The sequence below is a fragment of the Bos grunniens genome, chromosome 11, assembly GCF_055505025.1.
Source record: "Bos grunniens cultivar Pamir isolate PY7600 chromosome 11, Bosgru_T2T1.0, whole genome shotgun sequence".
NCBI classification, from domain to species: domain Eukaryota; kingdom Metazoa; phylum Chordata; class Mammalia; order Artiodactyla; family Bovidae; genus Bos; species Bos grunniens.
This window is the reverse complement of record NC_141175.1, coordinates 11879882-11901519: the sequence shown is the minus strand read 5'-3', so window position 1 is coordinate 11901519 and position 21638 is coordinate 11879882. Positions and strand designations below refer to the sequence as shown.

General features: G+C 40.4%; 1 protein-coding gene across 6 annotated transcripts in view; it reads right to left on the bottom strand.

Annotated features, from left to right (window-relative positions):
* The window catches only part of GOLGA1 (golgin A1), a 43997-nt gene extending 30521 nt beyond the window's left edge, over positions 1-13476 (bottom strand). For 2 of the 6 annotated variants that reach the window (XM_086325219.1, XM_086325222.1), the window contains exons 1-7: positions 13299-13476; positions 12349-12473; positions 11257-11555; positions 6008-6098; positions 3922-3996; positions 2890-2987; positions 1284-1316 (exon numbers count right to left, since the gene is read on the bottom strand). In XM_086325219.1, the coding sequence (XP_086181345.1) occupies positions 1284-1316; positions 2890-2987; positions 3922-3996; positions 6008-6098; positions 11257-11555; positions 12349-12361 (609 nt within the window). In that variant the 5' untranslated portion in view covers positions 12362-12473; positions 13299-13476. Of the gene's footprint in view, positions 1-1283; positions 1317-2889; positions 2988-3921; positions 3997-6007; positions 6099-11256; positions 11556-12348; positions 12474-12830; positions 13150-13298 lie in introns of those variants that run through there. The other 4 variants (XM_086325223.1, XM_086325221.1, XM_086325224.1 and 1 more) reach the window with 4 other exon arrangements.
* Positions 13477-21638: the final 8162 nt, after the last annotated feature.

The following is a 21638-nucleotide window of genomic DNA, read 5'->3' as shown; positions in this document are numbered from 1 at the left end:
CCTAACCCATACCTTTATATTTAAGAAGACCATCATTAACACCACGTTTATACATATGTATGTATGTGTATATATACATATTTCTTTTAAGCACAAGTTTCTTTGGGAGATAGCTTGACTTTTCTGTAATTCTTCCCTTACATAAATATGTTAAGGCATTCTGATAGCTTGTATAATCAGATTTCTTTAGAACACACAAAGAAAACTTCTGGTTTAATTGGCGTTTTATCCCAAGAATGGTGCAATAATAAAACTCATTCTTTTAATAAAATTAACAGTAAATATATTTTATAGTTGAATATATCAATCTGAGAAATCATTTTCTATCATAAAGAGTAAGTTAGTACTCAATGAAAAGATGGAATGAATTAGGAAGCAGCATATAATTTGGGTTGAGCAAACTGACAATTGATTATTTTAAATTAAAATGTGTTTCTAATTGTAGGTGTGAAATTTCATTTTCCTGTTCATGTCTCAGAGCCAGGAACACATTACATAAGGCACCTACACAGTGTCATGGTGCTGGAATAATCAATTCTTCTCATCTATGTCTAGCTAAGAAGTTCTATTATCTGCTCAGCATTAAGCCTTCAGAAATGCCCTCCTTCCCCAATGCATCCTCAAAAAGTATTCCCAGTGTTAACACTGTCGATCAGGGCTCTAGCAGGAAACAGACTCAAGTTAGGGATTTTGAAGAGTCTCACAGAGACTTTTCAAAGCTGTGGGTGGGGTAAGAAAATCCACAAGAGATAATGTGCTAGAAGCATTGGGCATAAAGGGGGCAAAGGCATAGACAAGAAACACAAGAAAGAGACAAGAAACACAGAAAGAGAAACCATAGCTGGGGGTGAACCAAAGGTAAAACTGAAGCTGTGACCTTTGGCGATGGGATGCAATCAAATAGAAGGGACCTCACGTGGAGATGGCTGGGGGAATAAACTTCTGATCACACTCTTCCACCCAGTTCTTTTGGTGTTCCCCACTGGCGCCCTCAATTACAAGCCAGAGGGCAATGGAGCCCTGCTGATGCAGTCCCTATGGGCCTTCAGACACACAGAGAAAGGCAGGGGATGGGTAGAGAGTACACCAAGAGGGGCAAACAACAGACATCCAGCACACCCACCAAGAAAAACGAAGACAAGAGCTTTCCAAGTCAGTGTCTAATCACCTGGCACCCTGCTGCCAAGAAGTGGTACCAGTGTACTAGGTACTGGAGAAAGCATTTTCCAAGCCCCAGAGAAGAGGCCAACATTCACAAGGAGACAAAAATAAGATGAACTAACCTTTTCAAGCTGATCCACTTTTTCTGACCATTCCTAAAACAAAACAATAAAGAAGTACAGTTTCCAGGCAAGAGTATCAATAAAATCAAGATTTTCAGAAAACAAAATAACCCTCCCATCCCACCCAAAGCAACATATCAATCAAACAAAACAGCACATTAAAAAAACCACGATGTTGGCTTAACAGTAAGAAAGCCAAGAGTCCTAAAAGGAGAAGAAAATGAATTTTATATAAAATTCTAGAGCACAAATATAAGCCAGAAAACTTCTACCAAGAGCACATAAAGCTATATAGCTCTTTTGATGCAGCTTTCAGCTTCTTTCTGAGTCTCTGTCTCTGAGTACTATTATTATTTCTTAGGAGTTGGTAGCAGGGAGCAGCTGAGTTGGTAACTCTGCAGTTGATACTCAAAAATTAATTTACTGAAAAAGAGGTGAACAGGGTGGTCTTCAGGACTCCCTGATCATTATTTTCCTTCTCATTTTAATTTTTACCAATATCCTTCTTGCCATCTGGTAAAAGTTAAAGAAGAAAGGATTATGCCTCTTATTCACCAATCACAGAAGAGGGGAAAAAATAACCACTGGGACAAAAGGCTGTACCCTAACTGCCTACAATCAAGTCCACCAGTGCTTGATTATTCCTTCATTTACACTCACACCACAGTTATTCACTAAGTATTGCTGAACGATGTTTTCTCCTAGCTGGTTAATGTCTGAGATGACTACTGCACACTGTAAAACAAGCCAACAACCACCCCACTTACTGAAGATGAAATAAATTATGTGTTTTCTTCAATGCAATGTAATACAATACATTGACCCCGTCTTAATAAATCAAAATTATCATTATAATACAAGCATGCTAAGTCGCTTCAGTTGTGTCCGACTCTGTGCAATCCCATAGACGGCAGCCCACCAGGCTCCTCTGTCCCTGGGATTCTCCAGGCAAGAATACAGGAGTGGGTTGCCATTTTCTTCTCCACAATCATTACAATATTTGATGTTTATCTTAAATTTAAAATGCCACTGAACAAAATAAACTTTATAATTAATAACCAGTAGTAGTAGTATTTTCCTTTTCTACTGTCATTTATTCAGCATCTTTCAATGGATGGTTCTATTGAGGTTACAGAAGTTCCTCTCAGTCTAGCTGGTTGGGGATGAAGAACCTTGAGACAGAGGTTGTAAGAACTATGTACATTATGGATGACCGCTAGCTTAACAGCACCTTCTCCACTATATCAAGGTAAGTGCTTGGGACTAGGCTTTCAGACAGGTTTTTGGAGGGCAGAGACTTTTTTTCCCTTATCTTGGGGCTCACCACCAGATTATGGACACACTACTTCCTTTCCTTGTCTATTTTACACAGCTACATAGTTGGAAAAGGATACTCTCACATATGGACACATTTCACGATCACAACTATAAAGCTTCTGGATAATTTCCCACCCTACAGCCAAACGAACTCTCAAAGAACTTACATAGCACAACCCTTTTCTCCTAGATTGTAAATATTTGCTACCAGGTTTATGGCATGAGTTTTGAAAGCACGTCACCACGTGAGACTTCCCACCAGTTCCAGGCAGTGCCACGCGTAAAATACCTGGTCCTTTCTGGCCAACGCCAAAGCCAGTCCTTCTGCCATCCTGGCTCTGTTGGCCTGGAACGTCTCATTCTGCTCTTGGAATTTCCTCATGGAAGCTGTTAATAAAGAGGCTCTATTTGAGATATGGAGATATTTCAGAAACAGCATGACAAATAGCCCATGTGGTTATAACTGTCACCTAACAAAAAGGCCACGGTCACAAAAGTGGATTATGAGACTGGGAAAAACCTGACCCATCTTGACTTTCCCAGAAGCTTTTGGCCTTAGTAATAAACCTCAGTTCTGTTTTAGCTTATTTCCTGTTGGTCGCTGTTGTTGCTGTTGTTATAGTCAAGTATACACATGTAGGAAGATGTCAAAGGGTGCTTTTAAAATGATACAGTGATAGAACACTGAGTCAGGTAGCCTGCCAGAAAATACCAGCGCTATTGCTAAGTGATGGCTACTACTATGCAATAGAATTAAAACAAAAGTCAAAACAAAGCAAAACAAACCTTTCTTTCACTTTATTTTCCTTAAAAAAATATTTTTTTAGCATATATTATACCCATAAAAAATAACTTTCTACTTCTACTAGCATCTTTCTTGGATTGAACCCAAAGGAAAACATATAACTTAGGATAAACTAAACAAAATGTATGTCCATTGTTGGAGGAGTGATGACAGAGATTTCCCCCAGTTATTGAACATAGCAGCTACGAAGCTATGGCTAGAACCAAAGTTTCTTAATCTAGGCCCATGGACAGGCACTAGATTTTCCTAAAATCTAAGGGCAGCCCATAAACCAGTTAACTGGATGATACACATAACATCCTTCTCCTAAGAAACATGCCCATAAGACAACATAAGTATGAATTATATGCTTATAACTATCAAATAAATGTTATATCAACTCAATTAAGAAGTATGCTACTCATATAATAAAGACTTGAGCTATGATGAAAGGCAAAGTTAACCACACACTACTGTTTTGTTTCAAAAAACTAAACCCTGGAAAAATTGAAAAAAGCAGGAAAAAAAAATACGTACAATCCTGGTGTTTTTCTAAGGCAATTTCAAGCTTCTCTTTTATCTTCTGCAAGGTGCGGACCTGTTCAGCATAGTCTTGGGTGAGGAGTGTGACGCACATACCAGGCATGGACAAACATCAGGAAAGGAAGTTAATTAAACAAAACAAACAACAACAAAAAAAATGAATGAAAATGATGATGATTTTCTCAACCTGAAAACCATTCCTGTTAAGGAGCGCTGGGTAGACAGCCTCCCATTAACAATGAACAACACAGGCAAACAAGTATAGTACAAACTACCCACAGTGTAAATGTTGACTACAGACAGGCAGGTTTGTTTAGCCTGGAGAAAAAACAAGAATTGGGCCTGGTCTGGCCATCACAAATGCCCTGCCACAAAAACCACTATTCTGTCATTACTGAAATCCAAATCTCAGTTTGCACTGTCCTTCCCATTCTTGGCAGTAGGACAGACAAAGGAATTCACTGAACAGCTCACTTACAGTCCACACGACTGAGTGACAGTGGTCAGGACAACAGCAAAACCCCCACCACAGCAGTGCCTGTGCAATCAAAGCACTGAACTCCCTAGAATCAAGTCAGCCACAGAACTGAGTGGCCTATGCCATACTGAAGGTGAAAGTCAGAATTAATTACCTGGGTAGCCAAAGAAGATAGTATGGCATAGTGGAAAAGTAGACAGGCTCTAGTTCAAATCCCAACTGAGTCAGTCCTGAGCTGAGAGACCTTAAGCAAATTACTGATCCTAAGTATTAGTTTCTTCATTTATGAAATTATGGTATTAACTGTATCTACCACAAAGGATGTATTAGATAATAAATGAAATGTTCTATTGCCTTAATTAGATAATAAACTAAGTGCTTTAGGCAAGTGGGATACAATGCTCAATAAAGGGTAGCTGCTATTGTGGTTGTTGTTCTTATTCATACTGAGCCTAGAACATAAATGCACTTAATTACTGTCAGTCTTCTTGCCTGTCCCTTCTCTAACATCAGTCAAGCCCAAACAATTTAGGGAAGATGCATATTACCTTACAGCTTTCTCCCCAACACTGAACAAGTGTAAAGTTATTTCACCTCTGTTACTGATACTGCTTACAGGCAGAGGTCACAGGATAATGACACTTGAGTTTCAAGCAGACTGTAGTGAAAAGCAGGGACTCTAGCATCAGGCAAATCTGGGTTTGGATTCCAGCTTTACCACCTACTACCTGTGTGACCTTAATCTCACTAAGTCTTGTTAGGCTAGAGTGAGAACAAAATGAGATAATGGGCTGTCTAGTAGCTGTGAGTTACGCTACGGGCCTTGATAACTAGACACACACAAATATCTCACACACAACTTGGTGAATTCTGTAGTCTGGTGCTTTCATTCCAGTCAAATGGGCCTAAGGCCAAGGGACAAAAACAAACACAGAAACCACTGACCACTTCACAGGCTGAAGCTTTCAGAATGTATCCACTGGCAGAAACCAAAGTAAGAACTCACAACTCTATCAAAGACATGCCCTGCTCAGGCAAAGACTATAATGGGAGTTGTGTACATTGTAAACTGCACACAAAAGACATAATGAGAGTTACAGCTTCTATACAGGCACTGAAGTCTGAAATACCACTAAAGAGCAGCCCAAAGACCCAGAATGATATTACACAGGTGATATGTATCTGAGCAAGTGGCAATGGAGCACCAAACCGTGTCTGGTGCTGAAGAATCCAGTATTTATAGCCCAAACCATGAAAACGCTATCCCTAGCCCTTTCCACCTGAAGCAAGCTTGGCCAATGGGAGAAAGATGGCTAAATCTACATATAATTTTTAATACATTTATATCCACAGCTAGAAATCTCAGGAGCAGAAAAACATAAGTTTTTTTTTAACTTTAAAACTTCAGTTTTGGATTTACACTATTCAATACACTAACAAAAGAAGGAAACAAAGGGGGTACAAGTTGCTTCTTTTTGACTAAGAAGATCAAAATATGTTAGAATAACTGTAAGGTTATGCTATGTGGCTTTTTAATAGGGAGAGAGGGTCAGGTGCAAGGCAATTTTCCCTTGGTTGCTTCTTATGAGTTCCTGGACATACCAGAAAGTCTGGCCTCTAATTTCCGTATCTGTTCATTCCTTCTCAAAAGCTGGGATGAAAGATCTTCTCTGGAACTGCTTCCATCAGAAGCCTGTTGAGACAGAGACGCTGTATTCATATATGGATTTTTAGCAGCGTGAGACCACATAACCAGAAATCGACAACTCTTATTTCAGGTTTGGTTACCCGTTAAGTGATCACTAAAAAGCTTCTCTACCTATAAAGAAGAAGCAACAGTCTCTCCATCTATAAAGTGAGGAGATATAAGATGCAAAATAGATAAATTGTGTGTGTGTGTGTGTGCACATGGTATTGGAATACCTGGTGGGAAACAAATCCATTATCTTCCCGACCCAGGAATCGAACTGGGGTCTCCTGAACTGTGGGCAGATTCTTTACCAGCTGAGCTACCAATGATCATACTGTACCAAGTACATAACACAAAAAATATATTTTCAGATGAAAAAGTAAATCACTTTATTTTCCCAAAGGTAAAATCCTGGGGTAAAGGGAGGAAGGTTCTTTAGCAAGGGATTGAAGGCTGGGTGGTCTGTCACTGGGACTTTACTGGTGGTCCAGTGGTTGAGAATCTGCCTTCCAATGCAGAGGCTGTGGGTTTGATCCCTGGTCCAGGAACTAAGATTCCACATGCCCCAGGGCAACTACGCCTGTGTGCCACAGTGAAGGATCCCAAACACCACAACGAAGACCTTGCATGACACAACTGAGAACCAATGCAGCCATAAATGAACAAATATTTTAAAAAAGAATCTATCACTGACATTGATAAAGTTTCAGTATCTTCATCTATAAAACAAAGGGATATCAATCTATGGTTCTAAAATGCGTCAAAACCTTTAGCAGAAAATATATATTCAGTTAATTATTATATTAATGAGACATCAAATTTTCCCAATAATCTAGATTATTAAAACATATGGGCACTATTATTACTTTGGGCAACGTTTACTACTGCTAATAAATAAATCACTTTATCTTCCTACATTTGATTATAAAATTTTAAAAATACGTAAGAGTAGGGAGAGTGGTTTACTTTAACAACTGCTGATTTTTCACATATTTGTTTTATCAAATTTTATTATAGTACTATAAATCACTTTTGACAAACACTTATAAAACATAAAAACATTTTCCTTTATAGCCACAATACCATTATTACACCTAACAAAATTAAAAATAATAGTATCTAATATCCAGTCCTCAGTCTTCCCCATTTATTGGCAAAATAATGAGTGGTTCAAAAATTCATTTTAAATATTTATTTATCCATCTACCCATTTACTCATCCAACATTTATGGAGACCCAGTCACAGGAATGGTTAAAGGGGGTTTCAGGAGGTGGCAGGCCCAGGCTAAAGTTACATCATCATCACTTATAATCTATAAGAACTTGGACCAGTTGGTCAACTTCTCTGTGCACTGGCTTCCTCACATGTAAAATGTGGTTAACAGACATAATCAGCATCACAGAGCTGTGACGAGGAGGTAAACAAATCAAAACTTGTCAGGTCTAAAACAGAGCCTGGCACATAATTAGCTTTAATACACAGCAGTAGAAACTATGATTATTATCGGCACTGAGACACCTATTCTTAGTATTGTTGTCCGCACTGCGAACAGTGATGAAAAGGAGTCCCTGTCTAAGCAGCAGCAGCTGCAGCAACTACCAATTACTAAGTGCTTAAGAGCCAGGCACTACTAAGTGTTTCACACACTGTGCAGAAAAGAGCTCATGTCGTAGGCCTGAGACTGCTGTCCTTGGCAAAGCCGGCTTGTAAGGTGACCCCCTGGCTAGCCCACAGGAACTTAGATTTTACAAGGGTTCTCACCATTCCTGGTAAGAATGGCTCATGGTACCTAAACCAATTGTACAAAAAATGTGATTTATGCCTAACACGTGAAAGGTTGCTGCTATGAGCTGTGAATGACGCTGGGATTCATGGCCTCCAGAGGAGATGAATTTGATCTGGGACCAAAGACGAAGCTTGATCACTCAGAGCTTTTGTGCAGCAAAGTTTTATTAAAGTATAAAAAGAGACAGAGAAAGCTTCTGACATAGACATCAGAAGGGAACAGAAAGAGTGCCCCCTTGTTAGTTTTCAGCATGAAGTTATATACCTGCTAGCAAGCTGCAGAGTTGCACCAGGCCCCTCACCCCCTCACTCCAACATGCATTTTGAGATAGCACTGGCACAGGTGAGTCACCCCCCCACCCACAATAAAACAATGGATATGAATCTTGAAGAAAGGCAGATTTCCAAGCAAATACAAAATTCATTAACATGGCTTAAGAAAGACATTTCCATGAGAAAAAAAGCATTGGTTAGCTCAAGGTTTGAGATAAAGTTAAGTTCAGGCAGAACCAGCTGTCGCCATGATGACACAGGATTAGAAGAGAAAAGAAAAAGGAAAAAAAATCGTTTGCCACTTGTAGTTTATTTCCTCCTGCCACTTGGGGACCTCTGGCCTCCCTACTGAGGCTATTAACCCTTTCACGTGTCTTCCTTCTAGAAGTCTGGAATTGTGGTAAATGCTAGGCAGAAGGTGCCTGTAAGACTAGCCTCCAGTAAAATTCCTGAGCGCTGAGTCTCTACTGAGCTTCCCTGATAGACAACATCTTCTCCCGTGCTGTCACAGTTCCTTGCTGAGGGAAACAAGTGTGCGCCAGGCAGCTCCCCTGGAAAGGACTCCTGGAAGCCTGTGCCTGCTTCCCTCCAGATTCTGCCCATGCACATTCTCCCTTTGCTAATTATGCTTCGTAATAAATGTTTTCCCTGTGATAAATGATAGCAGTGAATAACACTATATGCTGAGTCCTGTGAACTCTTCTAATGAATAACTGAACTTAGGGGAGAACCCTCCCCCCACGACTCTGCAACACACAGACTTTAATAAAGATGGGTATTGTTCTTATTTTATAGATGAGGAAACTAAGGCACAGGAAAGTGAAAAAGACTCGCCCAAGGTTACACAATAACAGAAGAGCCATCAAACCCAGGTCTGCCTCCCTAACCTGACCTGGGCTCCCAACCACTACTCTATTGCCTCTCAAGCAGCTCCCAGTTTAGTGGAAGAGACAAAGAAGCAAATCATCAGGAACAATGCAGTGTAATAGGTGCTATTACAGAGGATGAGAGGGTCAAGAGACAGATACAGCCAGGAGGGAAGAAGGTTAGAGGGGGTGAGGGGGCAGGTCAGGTCAAAAGGGCTTCCTGGAAGCAACATGTGAGCCAAGTCTTGCAGGATGAACAAAATCTGCCAGAAAAATGCAGAAGTGAGAGGAGGGGAACAGGAGAAGTTCCAGAGAGGAGACAGCATATGTGAACACTTGTAGGCATGATGCAAAGTTGTCTGTTCCATAAAGTACAGTAAGTTCAGTATGGAGGGAGCACAGGGTGTAGGAATGTAGAGTGAGATAAGGTGGATGGGTAAGCTGTGTCACAACCACAGGGGTTAACCATTATACATAACAATGACTTTGCACTTCATCCTGAAGATGATGGGAAGCCACAGAGAAGTTTGAAGCATTGGAGAGACATGAACAGATCTGTTTTGGGGAGTTAATAGAGGCAACCCACTCCAGTATTCTTGACTGGGAAATCCCACAGACAGAGGAGCCTGGTGGGCGACAGTCCATGGGACTGCAAAGAGTCAGACACGGCTTAGCAATTAAACAACAATAAATGGACTACTAGTAAGTGGAGTACAAAGGGTAAGTCTGAGACAGGAGATGGAAACCAAAATACTTGCTGACAGACTAGACACCAAGAAGTGAAGAAGAGTCTAAAATGTTGCCAAGCTTTCTTGCTGGTGACCTGGGGGACAAAGGTGCAAAGGTGGAAATAGAGTTAATACATTCAGGACTTGAAATACCAGAGGAAAGGTGCCTGGTTGGAGAGAGATATGTAATGGAAATCAAGGGTCTGGAGACAGGGAGTGAGGATCAGAATCAGAATTTGAATAAATTCAAACAGATAACTTCAGAAGTCACACAGCAAAGTATTTCCTGGATTCAAGCCAATTTCTATATCTGGAATGCATTTGAGATGAGAGACTTCACTTAGCGAGTCAGCATGATGCCAAGGCAAGTACCTCTGCCAGAGAACTCAGCATTAAAACTACGTCCTTCAGCCTGGTGCTCAAATGTGCATTTATATTTCCTCTTCAATACAGGAGCCAGTAATTTAGATCTGGTAATCTATTATTCCACCCCAATAACCTAATAGCTTCTGCCATGTAATCTGACCTGAACAGGTAGTATAAGAGAGGAGGTCGACTCATCTGACCATGGAAACAACTCAAGTATCTATCACCAGTAAAAGACAGAGACCCACTGTGGCCTTTTTCAAATGCCAGGGTGTTACACAGCAGTAAAAATAAATGAGCCACGCGCAGTGCATTGTTCTTACAAAGTCTGAAAATAAGCAACAGGTTGTTTATGAATATATATGTATCTGGCAGGATATTTTAAAAAGCAAAGGAACAATATACACAAACTGTAGGATGGGTTATCTGAAGGGGAGGAAAGGGAAGGGAACCAGGAAGGAACACACAGTATTGACAAAAATCTAGCTCTCTGCCTAAGTGACAGACTTAAAAAGCATTCATTTTATTTTTATGCCCTATACAATATATTTACATTATATACATTCTTTTACATATATCAAGCTTTATAAATAACTTCTTTTAACTTATCTGACTTTAAGAAGATCCTGTCATATGCCACAGACACAATTTTAATCCCAAGGCATGATACTTACTTAACACAGTAGCATTCTCAAATCTTTCCAACTACAAAGATACTTTACAAATAAGGGACAAAGTGCAGCCATCAGTGCCATCTTTTCATCAATTTTCCCATAAAAACTGTGGTAATTCCCTGGCTAATTCCATGCCAAATGCACAGACTTCACTAAGTAACAATGACGTAAAGTATATATACGTGCAGAGACAACAGGCCAAAGTACTCTGAGAAACAGAATACAGAAGATGATGCACAAGGTTTTATATAGATGGAAAAAAGAGTACAAGAGGAGAAAGTAGAGAATATGGAAAGAGACCCGCGAAAAAAAAAAGAAAAGCACCTCAGAGTAAGAAGAATCAGATATAAACTACAAATCATCTTTGCAATTTTAAAAGAAAATACTTACCGGAATGATTCTGTGAAATACTATTTTTTAAATATAATGAGGCTGTACCAAATATTAAGAACTACAGAAGGTACTTACAAAGTCATCTCCTGAGTCAGCTCCCATGGAGGCAACGGACTCTTTGCTCACTGATCGTGGGATCCTAGTAGCACCTCCTGGCCTCTGAGCGACAGCAGTCTCTTCTGCAATTTTCTTCTTCAGTTTTGCAAACATTTTGCTGTGTGGCTCTCCTACACTGATGACCAGTGCTTGACCGCTACAACAATTGTTAGGCCAGCAACCAGGAATTCCGAGACAGGTGCCTAAAAAGGCCCAGTTATCCAAACTAGCTGCATTCCCACTGAAATGAAGGCCAAAGGTCTGTGGCACAGGAGTATCTATAAATCAGATGAAAGAGAGCTCTTAATTAAACATCAGAGAAACTTCCTATCTGGGTTGCTTTGTTAAGCTTTAGGTTTCAAAATTAAGTTTCATAATTTTACATGCACACTTACTAGGACACAATTACTAAACATTTACAAAGCACTCAGGTGTGACAGATGCATATACAGATAAGAAAATCCAGTTTTAGGGAGGTGAAGTAATATGCCAAAGATTGTGTGGCTAAAGTGCAGTGCTTTGGAACCCAGGAACCCACAAGTCTTTACTCTTTTTTTAAATTACATCACATTGGCTGTGGCATACAACACATTAAGCAAAATTTCCCAGGGGAAACATTAACATAATGTTTTTGAATTCTTCCCCTAATAATATTAAGTATGACTACAGTTTAGACAAAAACATGTAACTCAATACAGGGAAAAGATGTAATGTTCTGATGTTCCAAGATGGTGTGGAATCAGCTGTTCACTAGAAAATGTTGACAACTTTTTTCTAAAAAAAACAGGAAAGCCAGCCAACTGCACTGTATCAGGAAACATCCTTAAATGTTTCCTGGAAATGCTGTGTGGTTTTCTTAAAGAGTGATTAAAATTACCTCGTTAGTTTCTTTTTTTGTACAATGTGTTCCATGATACTACACACCAGATTCAAACATCTTTTCCTCCCATCATGCATGAAACATTAACATTCTGGTTCCAATCTTAACTTCTGATGTTTTCTGGCGGATATCTAAGCTCTGCTCTAAGACCTCTAATGAGGAAGCTCTAAGATCTACAAATGACTGCTTACCACTTCTGAGCATCCATTTAAGTCTGTGCAATTCTTCAAAAGTTTGCCTTCAGTGTCTGTAAACCACCTACTCACCTGGCTTATCTATTAGATTTAAAACAGCTTGGAGGTCAAAGCTTTCTGTCCTGCATGAAGACAAAGATAAAATGCATTGGATATTTCCTCTCAAGTGTAAGGTCAAAATGTTGGGGGGACGGGCAGAGTGGAAGAGGAGGCAGGAAGGATCAAGGTGGGGGGTGGGGGGAGAGAAAACCTGTCATTACCATAATCCTCAGTGGTCTACCCTCCCTCACCCTGGTCTTTGCATTTGTGATTTGCCTGAGAGTTTCACTTAAAGGCACAAAGAACAGAATCTCTCATTGTAGTAAGCGGGTAAACTCATTTCGCCTTGGGAGCCCTGAGCACGACAACTTCAATGAGATTAAGGTTTTCCCAGGGCCAGTATTTATTTCAGTTGATTCTGACAGTCACATACTATTTACCTGGCCAGAACCCCAGAGCCTTGATTCACATTCAGAAAATCGCTGAGAAAAAGGACGGCAAAGTTGGAAGACGACTGCCAAATGCTCGGGGGGCCAGCCACCTGCCACGGCAGTTTCGATCCCACTCACTCAGGCTCCTCCCAGACCCGCCCGTACGTGGACTGTCAAAGCCAGGAGGGACCCAATGTCTCTCCCACTTGACAGCAGGGGAACTGAGACCCAGAAATGAGGAGTGACTTGTCTAAGGTCGCGCAGGTGAGCGGTGGAGGGGGGGAGTTCCGGGACCCCAGGTTCCAGATTCCCAGGCCGAAGAGCCCGCCTCTGCCCCCACCCTCGCCCTGTCCGGCACCCTGGCACTGCCCCCCCGGCTTGGGTCCTGGGCAACCCAGTCGGCGCCGCTTTGGGGGCACACCGAGGCCACCGAGGGAAATAGAGGCCTGCTCCCGTCTCCGGCCCCCGCCCGCCCACCTGCCGCTCTCTGGGCAGCCGGCAGAGCCCCGCCTCCGGGGCCTCTCGTGAGCGCCGGCCCGCGTCACCAGCCCCCACGGCCGGCCGGCGAGCAGAGCAGCGACCCGGAACCGCACTTCCACCAGAGCGCCGGAAGTGGCTGCGCGCGGGGCTGGCCCACCGCGCGCATGCGCCGAGCGCGGCCTCCGCGAGCTTCGGGATGGCGGTTGGACCGGAACCGCTGGAGGGCGCGGGCAAAGGCGCGGGCCTGGCCGCTCGCTGAGGCCGGCCCGCCACGTCAGCAAGCGGCCAGACCTGCGTAGGAAGACTGGGTAGCAGAAGCCTTTCTTTTCCTTTTTTTTTTTTCCAAAATAGGGGACGGTGCGGAGCGGGGGAGTGGTAGGAGCCTGGTGGCAAAAGGGAAAGAACCGATGGCTGCGGTGGTGCCAGCTTGTCTCATAGAAACCTCAGGTCGTGGCTGCGTTGGGCCGACCCAGAGTTTCATTTCCCTTTCTGCATCCTAGTCTGCACCCTGCATGTCCCTGTCACCTTCCTCACGCGGGAGCCTGTGGCTCCATACATCAGTCAGTGTTGGGAACTCGCGCTTTGTCACTTGTGTTTTGTGCCTGTAATCTACTGTAGGCTACACGTTTTATATTGCAATCCAGGTCACTGAAAGAAAAGTTTTAAGAATCTAAAGTCAGTTCAGTCGCTCAGTCGTGTCGACTCTTTGCGACCTCATGAACCGCAGCACGCCAGGCCTCCCTGTCCATCACCAACTCCCAGAGTCCACCCAAACCCATGTCCATTGAGTCGGTGATGCCATCCAACCGTCTCATCCTCTGTTGTCCCCTTCTCCTCCTGCCCTCAATCTTTCCCAGCATCAGGGTCTTTTCAAATGAGTCAGCTCTTCGCATCAGGTGGCCAGAGTATTGGAGTTTCAGCTTCAACATCATCCCTTCAATGAACACCCAGGACTGATCTCCTTTAGGATGGACTGGTTTGATCACCTTGCAGTCCAAGGGACTCTCAAGAGTCTTCTCCAACACCACAGTTCAAAAGCATCAATTCTTCGGCGCTCAGCTTGCTTTATAGTCCAATTCTCACATCCACACATGACTATTGGAAAAACCATAGCCTTGACTAGACAGACCTTTGTTGGCAAAGTAACGTCTCTCCTTTTTAATATGCTGTCTAGGTTGGTCATAAGTTTCCTTCCAAGGAGCAAGCGTCTTTTAATTTCATGGCCGCAATCACCATCTGCAGTGATTTGGGAGCCCTGAAAAATAAAGTCAGCCACTGCTTCCCCATCTATTTGCCATGAAGTGATGGGGCCAGATGCCATGATCTTAGTTTTCTGAATGTTGAGCTTTAAGCCAACTTTTTCACTCTCTTCTTTCATCAAGGGGGTCTTTTACCATATAACAAACACCCTCTTCCAACAACACAAGAGAAGACTCTATACATGGACATCACCAGATGGTCAACACCGAAATCAGATTGATTATATTCTTTGCAGCCAAAGATGGAGAAGCTCTATACAGTCAGCAAAAATAAGACCAGGAGATGACTGTGGCTCAGACCATGAACTCCTTATTGCCAAATTCAGACTCGAAGAAAGTAGGGAAAACCACTAGACCATTCAGGTATGACCTAAATCAAATCCCTTATGATTATACAGTGGAAGTGAGAAATAGATTTAAGGGCCTAGATCTGATAGATAGAGTGCCTGATGAACTATGGAATGAGGTTTGTGACATTGTACAGGAGACAGGGATCAAGACCATCCCCGTGGAAAAGAAATGCAAAAAAGCAAAATGGCTGTCTGGGGAGGCCTTACAAATAGCTGTGAAAAGAAGAGAAGCAAAAAGCAAAGGAGAAAAGGAAAGAAATAAACATCTGAATGCAGAGTTCCAAAGAATAGCAGGAAGAGATAAGAAAGCCTTCTTCAGCGATCAATGCAAAGAAATAGAGGAAAACAACAGAATGGGAAAGACTAGAGATCTCTTCAAGAAAATCAGAGATTCCAAAGTAACATTTCATGCAAAGATGGGCTCGATAAAGGACAGAAATGGTGTGGACCTAACAGAAGAGGAAGATATTAAGAAGAGGTGGCAAGAATACACAGAAGAACTGTACAAAAAAGATCTTTACGACCCAGATAATCACGATGGTGTGATCACTGACCTAGAGCCAGACATCCTGGAATGTGAAGTCAAGTGGGCCTTGGAAAGCATCACTACGAACAAAGCTAGTGGAGGTGATGGAATTCCAGTTGAGCTATTCCAAATCCTGAAAGATGATGCTGTGAAAGTGCTGCACTCAATATGCCAGCAAATTTGGAAAACTCAGCAGCGGCCACAGGACTGGAAAAGGGCAGTTTTCATTCCAATCCCAAAGAAAGGCAATGCCAAAGAATGCTCAAACTACCGCACAATTGCACTCATCTCACACACTAGTAAAGTAATGCCCAAAATTCTCCAAGCCAGGCTTTAGCAATATGTGAACCGTGAACTTCCTGATGTTCAAGCTGGTTTTAGAAAAGGCAGAGGAACCAGAGATCAAATTGACAACATCCGCTGGATCATGGAAAAAGCAAGAGAGTTCCAGAAAAACATTTCTGCTTTATTGACTATGCCAAAGCCTTTGACTGTGTGGATCATAATAAACTGTGGAAAATTGTGAAAGAGATGGAAATACCAGACCACCTGATCTGCCTCTTGAGAAATCTGTATGCAGGTCAGGAAGCAACAGTTAGAACTGGACATGGAACAACAGACTGGTTCCAAATAGGAAAAGGAGTTCGTCAAGGCTGTATACTGTCACCCTGTTTGTTTAACTTATATGCAGAGTACATCATGAAAAACGCTGGACTGGAAGAAACACAAGCTGGAATCAAGATTGCCGGGAGAAATATCAATAACCTCAGATATGCAGATGACACCACCCTTATGGCAGAAAGTGAAGAGGAACTCAAAACCCTCTTGATGAAAGTGAAAGTGGAGAGCGAAAAAGTTGGCTTAAAGCTCAACATTCAGAAAACGAAGATCATGGCAATCGGTCCCATCACTTCATGGGAAATAGAAGGGGAAACAGTGGAAACTGTTTATTTTTCTGGGCTCCAAAATCACTGCAGATGGTGACTGCAGCCATGAAATTAAAAGACGCTTACTCCTTGGAAGGAAAGTTATGACCAACCTAGATAGCATATTCAAAAGCAGAGACATTACTTTGCCAACAAAGGTTCGTCTAGTCAAGGCTATGGTTTTTCCTGTGGTCGTGTATGGATGTGAGAGTTGGACTGTGAAGAAGGCTGAGCGCCGAAGAATTGATGCTTTTGAACTGTGGTGTTGGAGAAGACTCTTGAGAGTCCCTTGGACTGCAAGGAGATCCAACCAGTCCATTCTGAAGGAGATCAGCCCTGGGATTTCTTTGGAAGGAATGATGCTGAAGCTGAAACTCCAGTACTTTGGCCACTTCATGTGAAGAATTGACTCATTGGAAAAGACTCTGATGCTGGGAGGGATTGGGGGCAAGAGGAGAAGGGGACGACAGAGGATGAGATGGCTGGATGGCATCACTGACTCGATGGACGTGAGTCTGAGTGAACTCCGGGAGCTGGTGATGGACAGGGAGGCCTGGCGTGTTGCGATTCATGGGGTCACAAAGAGTCAGACACGACTGAGCAATTGATCTGATCTGATCTCATATAGTGTACTCTGAATCATTAGAAAAACCACGCTAGTGTCAGCACACTACGTTCATTTCACTAGTCACGAATGGGCCTCCAACTTTTGACAGATGAAGGAAGTCCAGACAGGTAAAACTGCCTTGTACAAAGGTACAGTACAAATTGGTAAACTACATCGGGTCTCCGGACTCAACGCCAGCTGAGGCAGACATTCCACACTGAAGCTCTATGTGTTTCTGCCCAAACCCAACACCAGCCGGAGCGCCAGCAGCTTTATCTCAATTCCCTGAAACAATCCTGCCCTCAGCATGTCCCAGTTCTGACCACGAGGAGCAGGGCAGGGAAAAAACCAAGACTAGGACTCAGAAGAAATTTACTGCAACAATACCAAGGAATCCTAAACCTCAAATGGTTTCAACTGTCTGAAGAATTACCTGAAAAGAAGCAAACCCTGTCCAGTTTAGCGCTTATGTTGTTAGCAATTGTGAAGAAGTAACAAAAACTTTAAGCAAATAATTTTAATGTTTATTTTTATATTGATGATACACTTAATATATATGTGAATTCAAGATACAAAATTCATTTACAAGAGTTCACACCTGATGAATGTAATCACATTCCTAGAGAGAACATTTATCAATGCAAAAATGTCTTCAATACACTGATGACAAAAATCAAATCTTCTGTAATCTTGTTATTCAATAAACATCAAAACAATGTTTAACTCTTCATCCTCTAGTATTTAAGTGCCCCTCAAGGTGGTAGGCACCATGTAACAGAAGAAAACATTGGAAAAACAAGGGCCTACTGAATCCTCTGCAGAATCACAGTGTTTACTCTGAAATTCATTTAGTGAAGTAGTAGAAGGCTTGCTATCCTTTATGACAAATCACATATCACACAAGAGTCAAAAGTGATGATCAGGAAAATAAAATGTTTTGGTAACTTCTTAATTTCTAAAATCTATGACATATTAACCATAACAGACATAGCAGAAAAATGCTGCTGAGAAGGAACACAATAAAAAAATCCTTAAGAGTATGTATGGCTTAAGCAATTTAGAAACACAACAGGTAAGACTTTTACAATACCACAATTGTTCAAGTCAAATGATATTGACAATGTAATTTTCCCCCTTAGTCACTGGTAGTAAATAGCCCCTTCAAATGTAATTCTATTGAGAACACATATAAAACTAGTGAATCCAAACGGTTTGTTGGGCTCACCGAGCTGAGCTGATGGATTTTGTTCTAAAGTATTAACCCACAATACCCAAAATTTAATACAGATGAGCAACAAGACTACATTTCAAGGATTACAGTGATTTGTGAATAGCTAGATAGGCAACCAAATAGTTTCATCATTTGCACGACAGATTAGCAGCACTTGGTAAGTACGGTTACGTGAAAATTATTGTGCTTCAATCTCTCAAAGAGAGCTAATAAATATAACTCTAGAATCCTTATAGTGTACAATTCTATAACATTTCAGTTACAGACAAGCACAATTTTTAAAAAGTATTTCACACCACTAGAAAATCAAATAATTATATTTTCCAAATGTAATTTCTTCTATGATCGAAACAAGTGCATTTCTGCCTAATATCCATAATATAGACAATAGGTTCACAATTATTTTCAGGGAAAAAAGATCAAGTATAACATTTTAATTCCTATTTGATTATCTTAACCCTTAGTGATGATATAAATAAAAAGATATTCAACCTTACAATGGAAAACTACTCAGAGAAAATAATAATGTGGCCTGAAATGACAAAATTCTTTAGTGCTAAGTAGGAAATGACTTAAAACTGCTTTATCACATTCAATGATTAATGAAACCACTACTTTTACTGGTGCTACACAGTGAAGATAACCTATTTGAATAAATTCTTTCACTTGTAAGCTCTACTATGAAAATGTAGGACATTGCATCTGCCTTTCCTATTACCTAAAACCTTTCTACTTTGACAGGAAGAAGCCTCCAAAATATATCTGATTGTTGAGTGGCAAGGTTTATTAAAAAACAATAAATAAAAAACAGCTGGAGAACTAGCCATATGATCTATGGGACAAAAGGAATGTAACCACATAACTATAAAAAGCCACAAACATAAAATCCTAAGATATTTTACTGAACCATTGAGTTCTTTTTAATAAAAGGTAAACAAGAGTTTTTTCTTTTTTTAAAAAAAACTCATTCTGCAAGAAATAGGAATAAAAATTATTGCCCTAAAATATTTTAAGCAATTTTTCCTGCAGATTTTTAATACATCACAACACATAATCTAGAAAAAAGTAACATGCAAAGAAGGGTAGGAATAAGGTTTTTGTATTTAGAGTTTATTTTGATATCGTTTGGAAATGATTACTTTGGGTTAACATATATGACCAGTTTGTATTTTACAATGGTTGATCTCACTGATTTGATGTTTCAGAAGACTTAGGGGTCAAATCATAATGTTTACAAATGTTAATTTTCAATCATGGATAAGTGGACATTCACAACAGTTTCAAAAGAGAAAAGAATATTAGTGATATAACACAAAATTTCAAATGTTTACTGCACGCCTAAAGGAAGGCTAGCTATAATTTACCATCTCATTCTGAAAAGTGACATAAACCCTCAGGCTATTAACTTTTATTTCATAAGCCTATCAGAAAAGTAAAATAAAATCTGAACCCTGAAATTACCAACATCTCAATAAACAATACTACATCTAAAAAGATGATTGTCTTACGATATAGACAGGAATTAACCACCAAAATAGGAAAACATTCCCAATTTATAGTCTGTTCTATGACCAAATTCCAGCTTGATGATTAAGTGAATCTGGAGTGCAGAATTACTATATCTCAAAGTACTAAAAATCTCTGAAGTCTTGTTCAAATATGTTTTTTTAAAAAATCATACTGCTTAGAATAGTTTGATAATTAATTTAAAAAATAACTTTAAAAAACACAAATTAACAAAAATATTTTTAAATTAAGAAATGGTGCTTCAGTTATTAAGGAACAATGTTATACTAAATGGAATTTTTCTCAAAAGTCAATAGTACACCAAACCAATAAAGGGAAAAATATCAATTTTAGCTTAAGAAAACAATTCATATCTACAGAATTCCAAAGGAAATATTTCTATGGCATCAACAAACTAGTTCCACTTATTACATTTGTCTTTATACTCATTTAAGGGCATGTCCCTCCAGCACCATTCTGACATCCTTCCCTTCAAAAGGTGATTGTTTCCATTCACATACCAGTTATTCTTCCTTAAACACAAGGCATGTTTAAGAAATCTCTGTGTTCAAAAATTCAGTGAAGCTGGAACACAGTATAATACTATGTTTTGAAATTCTAGTTTGAGTAAGATGAATTGCCTTAAAAAAAAAAAAACTTTTTTTAAGGTAAAGTGGTCACGGTATCCAGTGACAGATTGGAGGTACAGCATGAACAGGTATAAAGTATCGATGTCTAAGACAGCAGGAGAACAGGGGGAGAGGGCGTGGTTTTCTAAGCAATTTTTTATTTAACTGCAAAGTAACTGGCTTGACAACTGTTAGAGAGCCAGAGGTCACAGTCATAATGTCAACCTCATCTACTACACTTTCTGTTGCTGCTGCTCTTCTCAAATCAATGTCCACGTTAAGCGTGAGTCAGTTCCATGAATTTTAAATAGCATAACATCTGCTCTGCTACTCTCCAGTTGCAATAAATAACTTGGTTACTAAAACATCAGACACTATGAATGTTTTCACTGATTTTCTCAGAAATAGTACACTGCCAAATTTTATGTGCTTAAGAAAAAAGTTATTATAACTATTTGAAATGTAATATTTTAATTGAGAAGTGTTATGACTACTTGGCTGTTATATTAAAACTACAGTGAAGAGGCAAACATAACATATTGGGGGATGGCAGAATTGATTTCTGACTTTTTAAGATAATTTCAAGTTGGATCAGATGGATTTAATCTTCTGAAGAACAATAGGGTAAACAGTTTTTTGCAGTTATACTTTATCATGCAAAAAAAAAACCCACTTAATTTTTGTGGTGAATATATTCAAGTGTATATTAAAACATCTCCTACACTCTTCCATGCAAATGAACATGCCCAGTGAAGACAGGAGGAGCCGAGCACTGATCTCCATGATTTTCCATAGGTTCACATATTGGCACTGCACATACAAACTACCCTCTTATCCTCCCGTACCTGTCATTCTTGGGAGAGGTTTGAAGGCCCTGCTTTTATATATAGCACGCCACATACCTACTGTTAAGAATCCTGCTTCACGCGTGAATATATCAATTTGCAGAACACAGTGGTCTCACAGAGACAAAGAAATACATCTGGAGGCATTTTATTCACTGGAAGCATTTTCGCAGATGAGTGGACTCATCTTTGATATGCAATTCCAATTAAGAAAAATCTATAGCTAGAAATGCCAAGACAGAACTTAATCACAGCTGCTGCAAATATACAGGTTTATCAACCTCCTGTTCCTCATTAAATTCGACCCCACCTAAGTAAAGCCTTCTACCTAATGCCCCCTTTTTTGCCTCATAGAGACATATAAAATGAGACACACTAGTGAAAAAAAAAATTCTTCCAAAATTAAACTGTGGTAGCAGGTATTAAAATGGCAATTAGGAACATTTCCCTATTTCCTA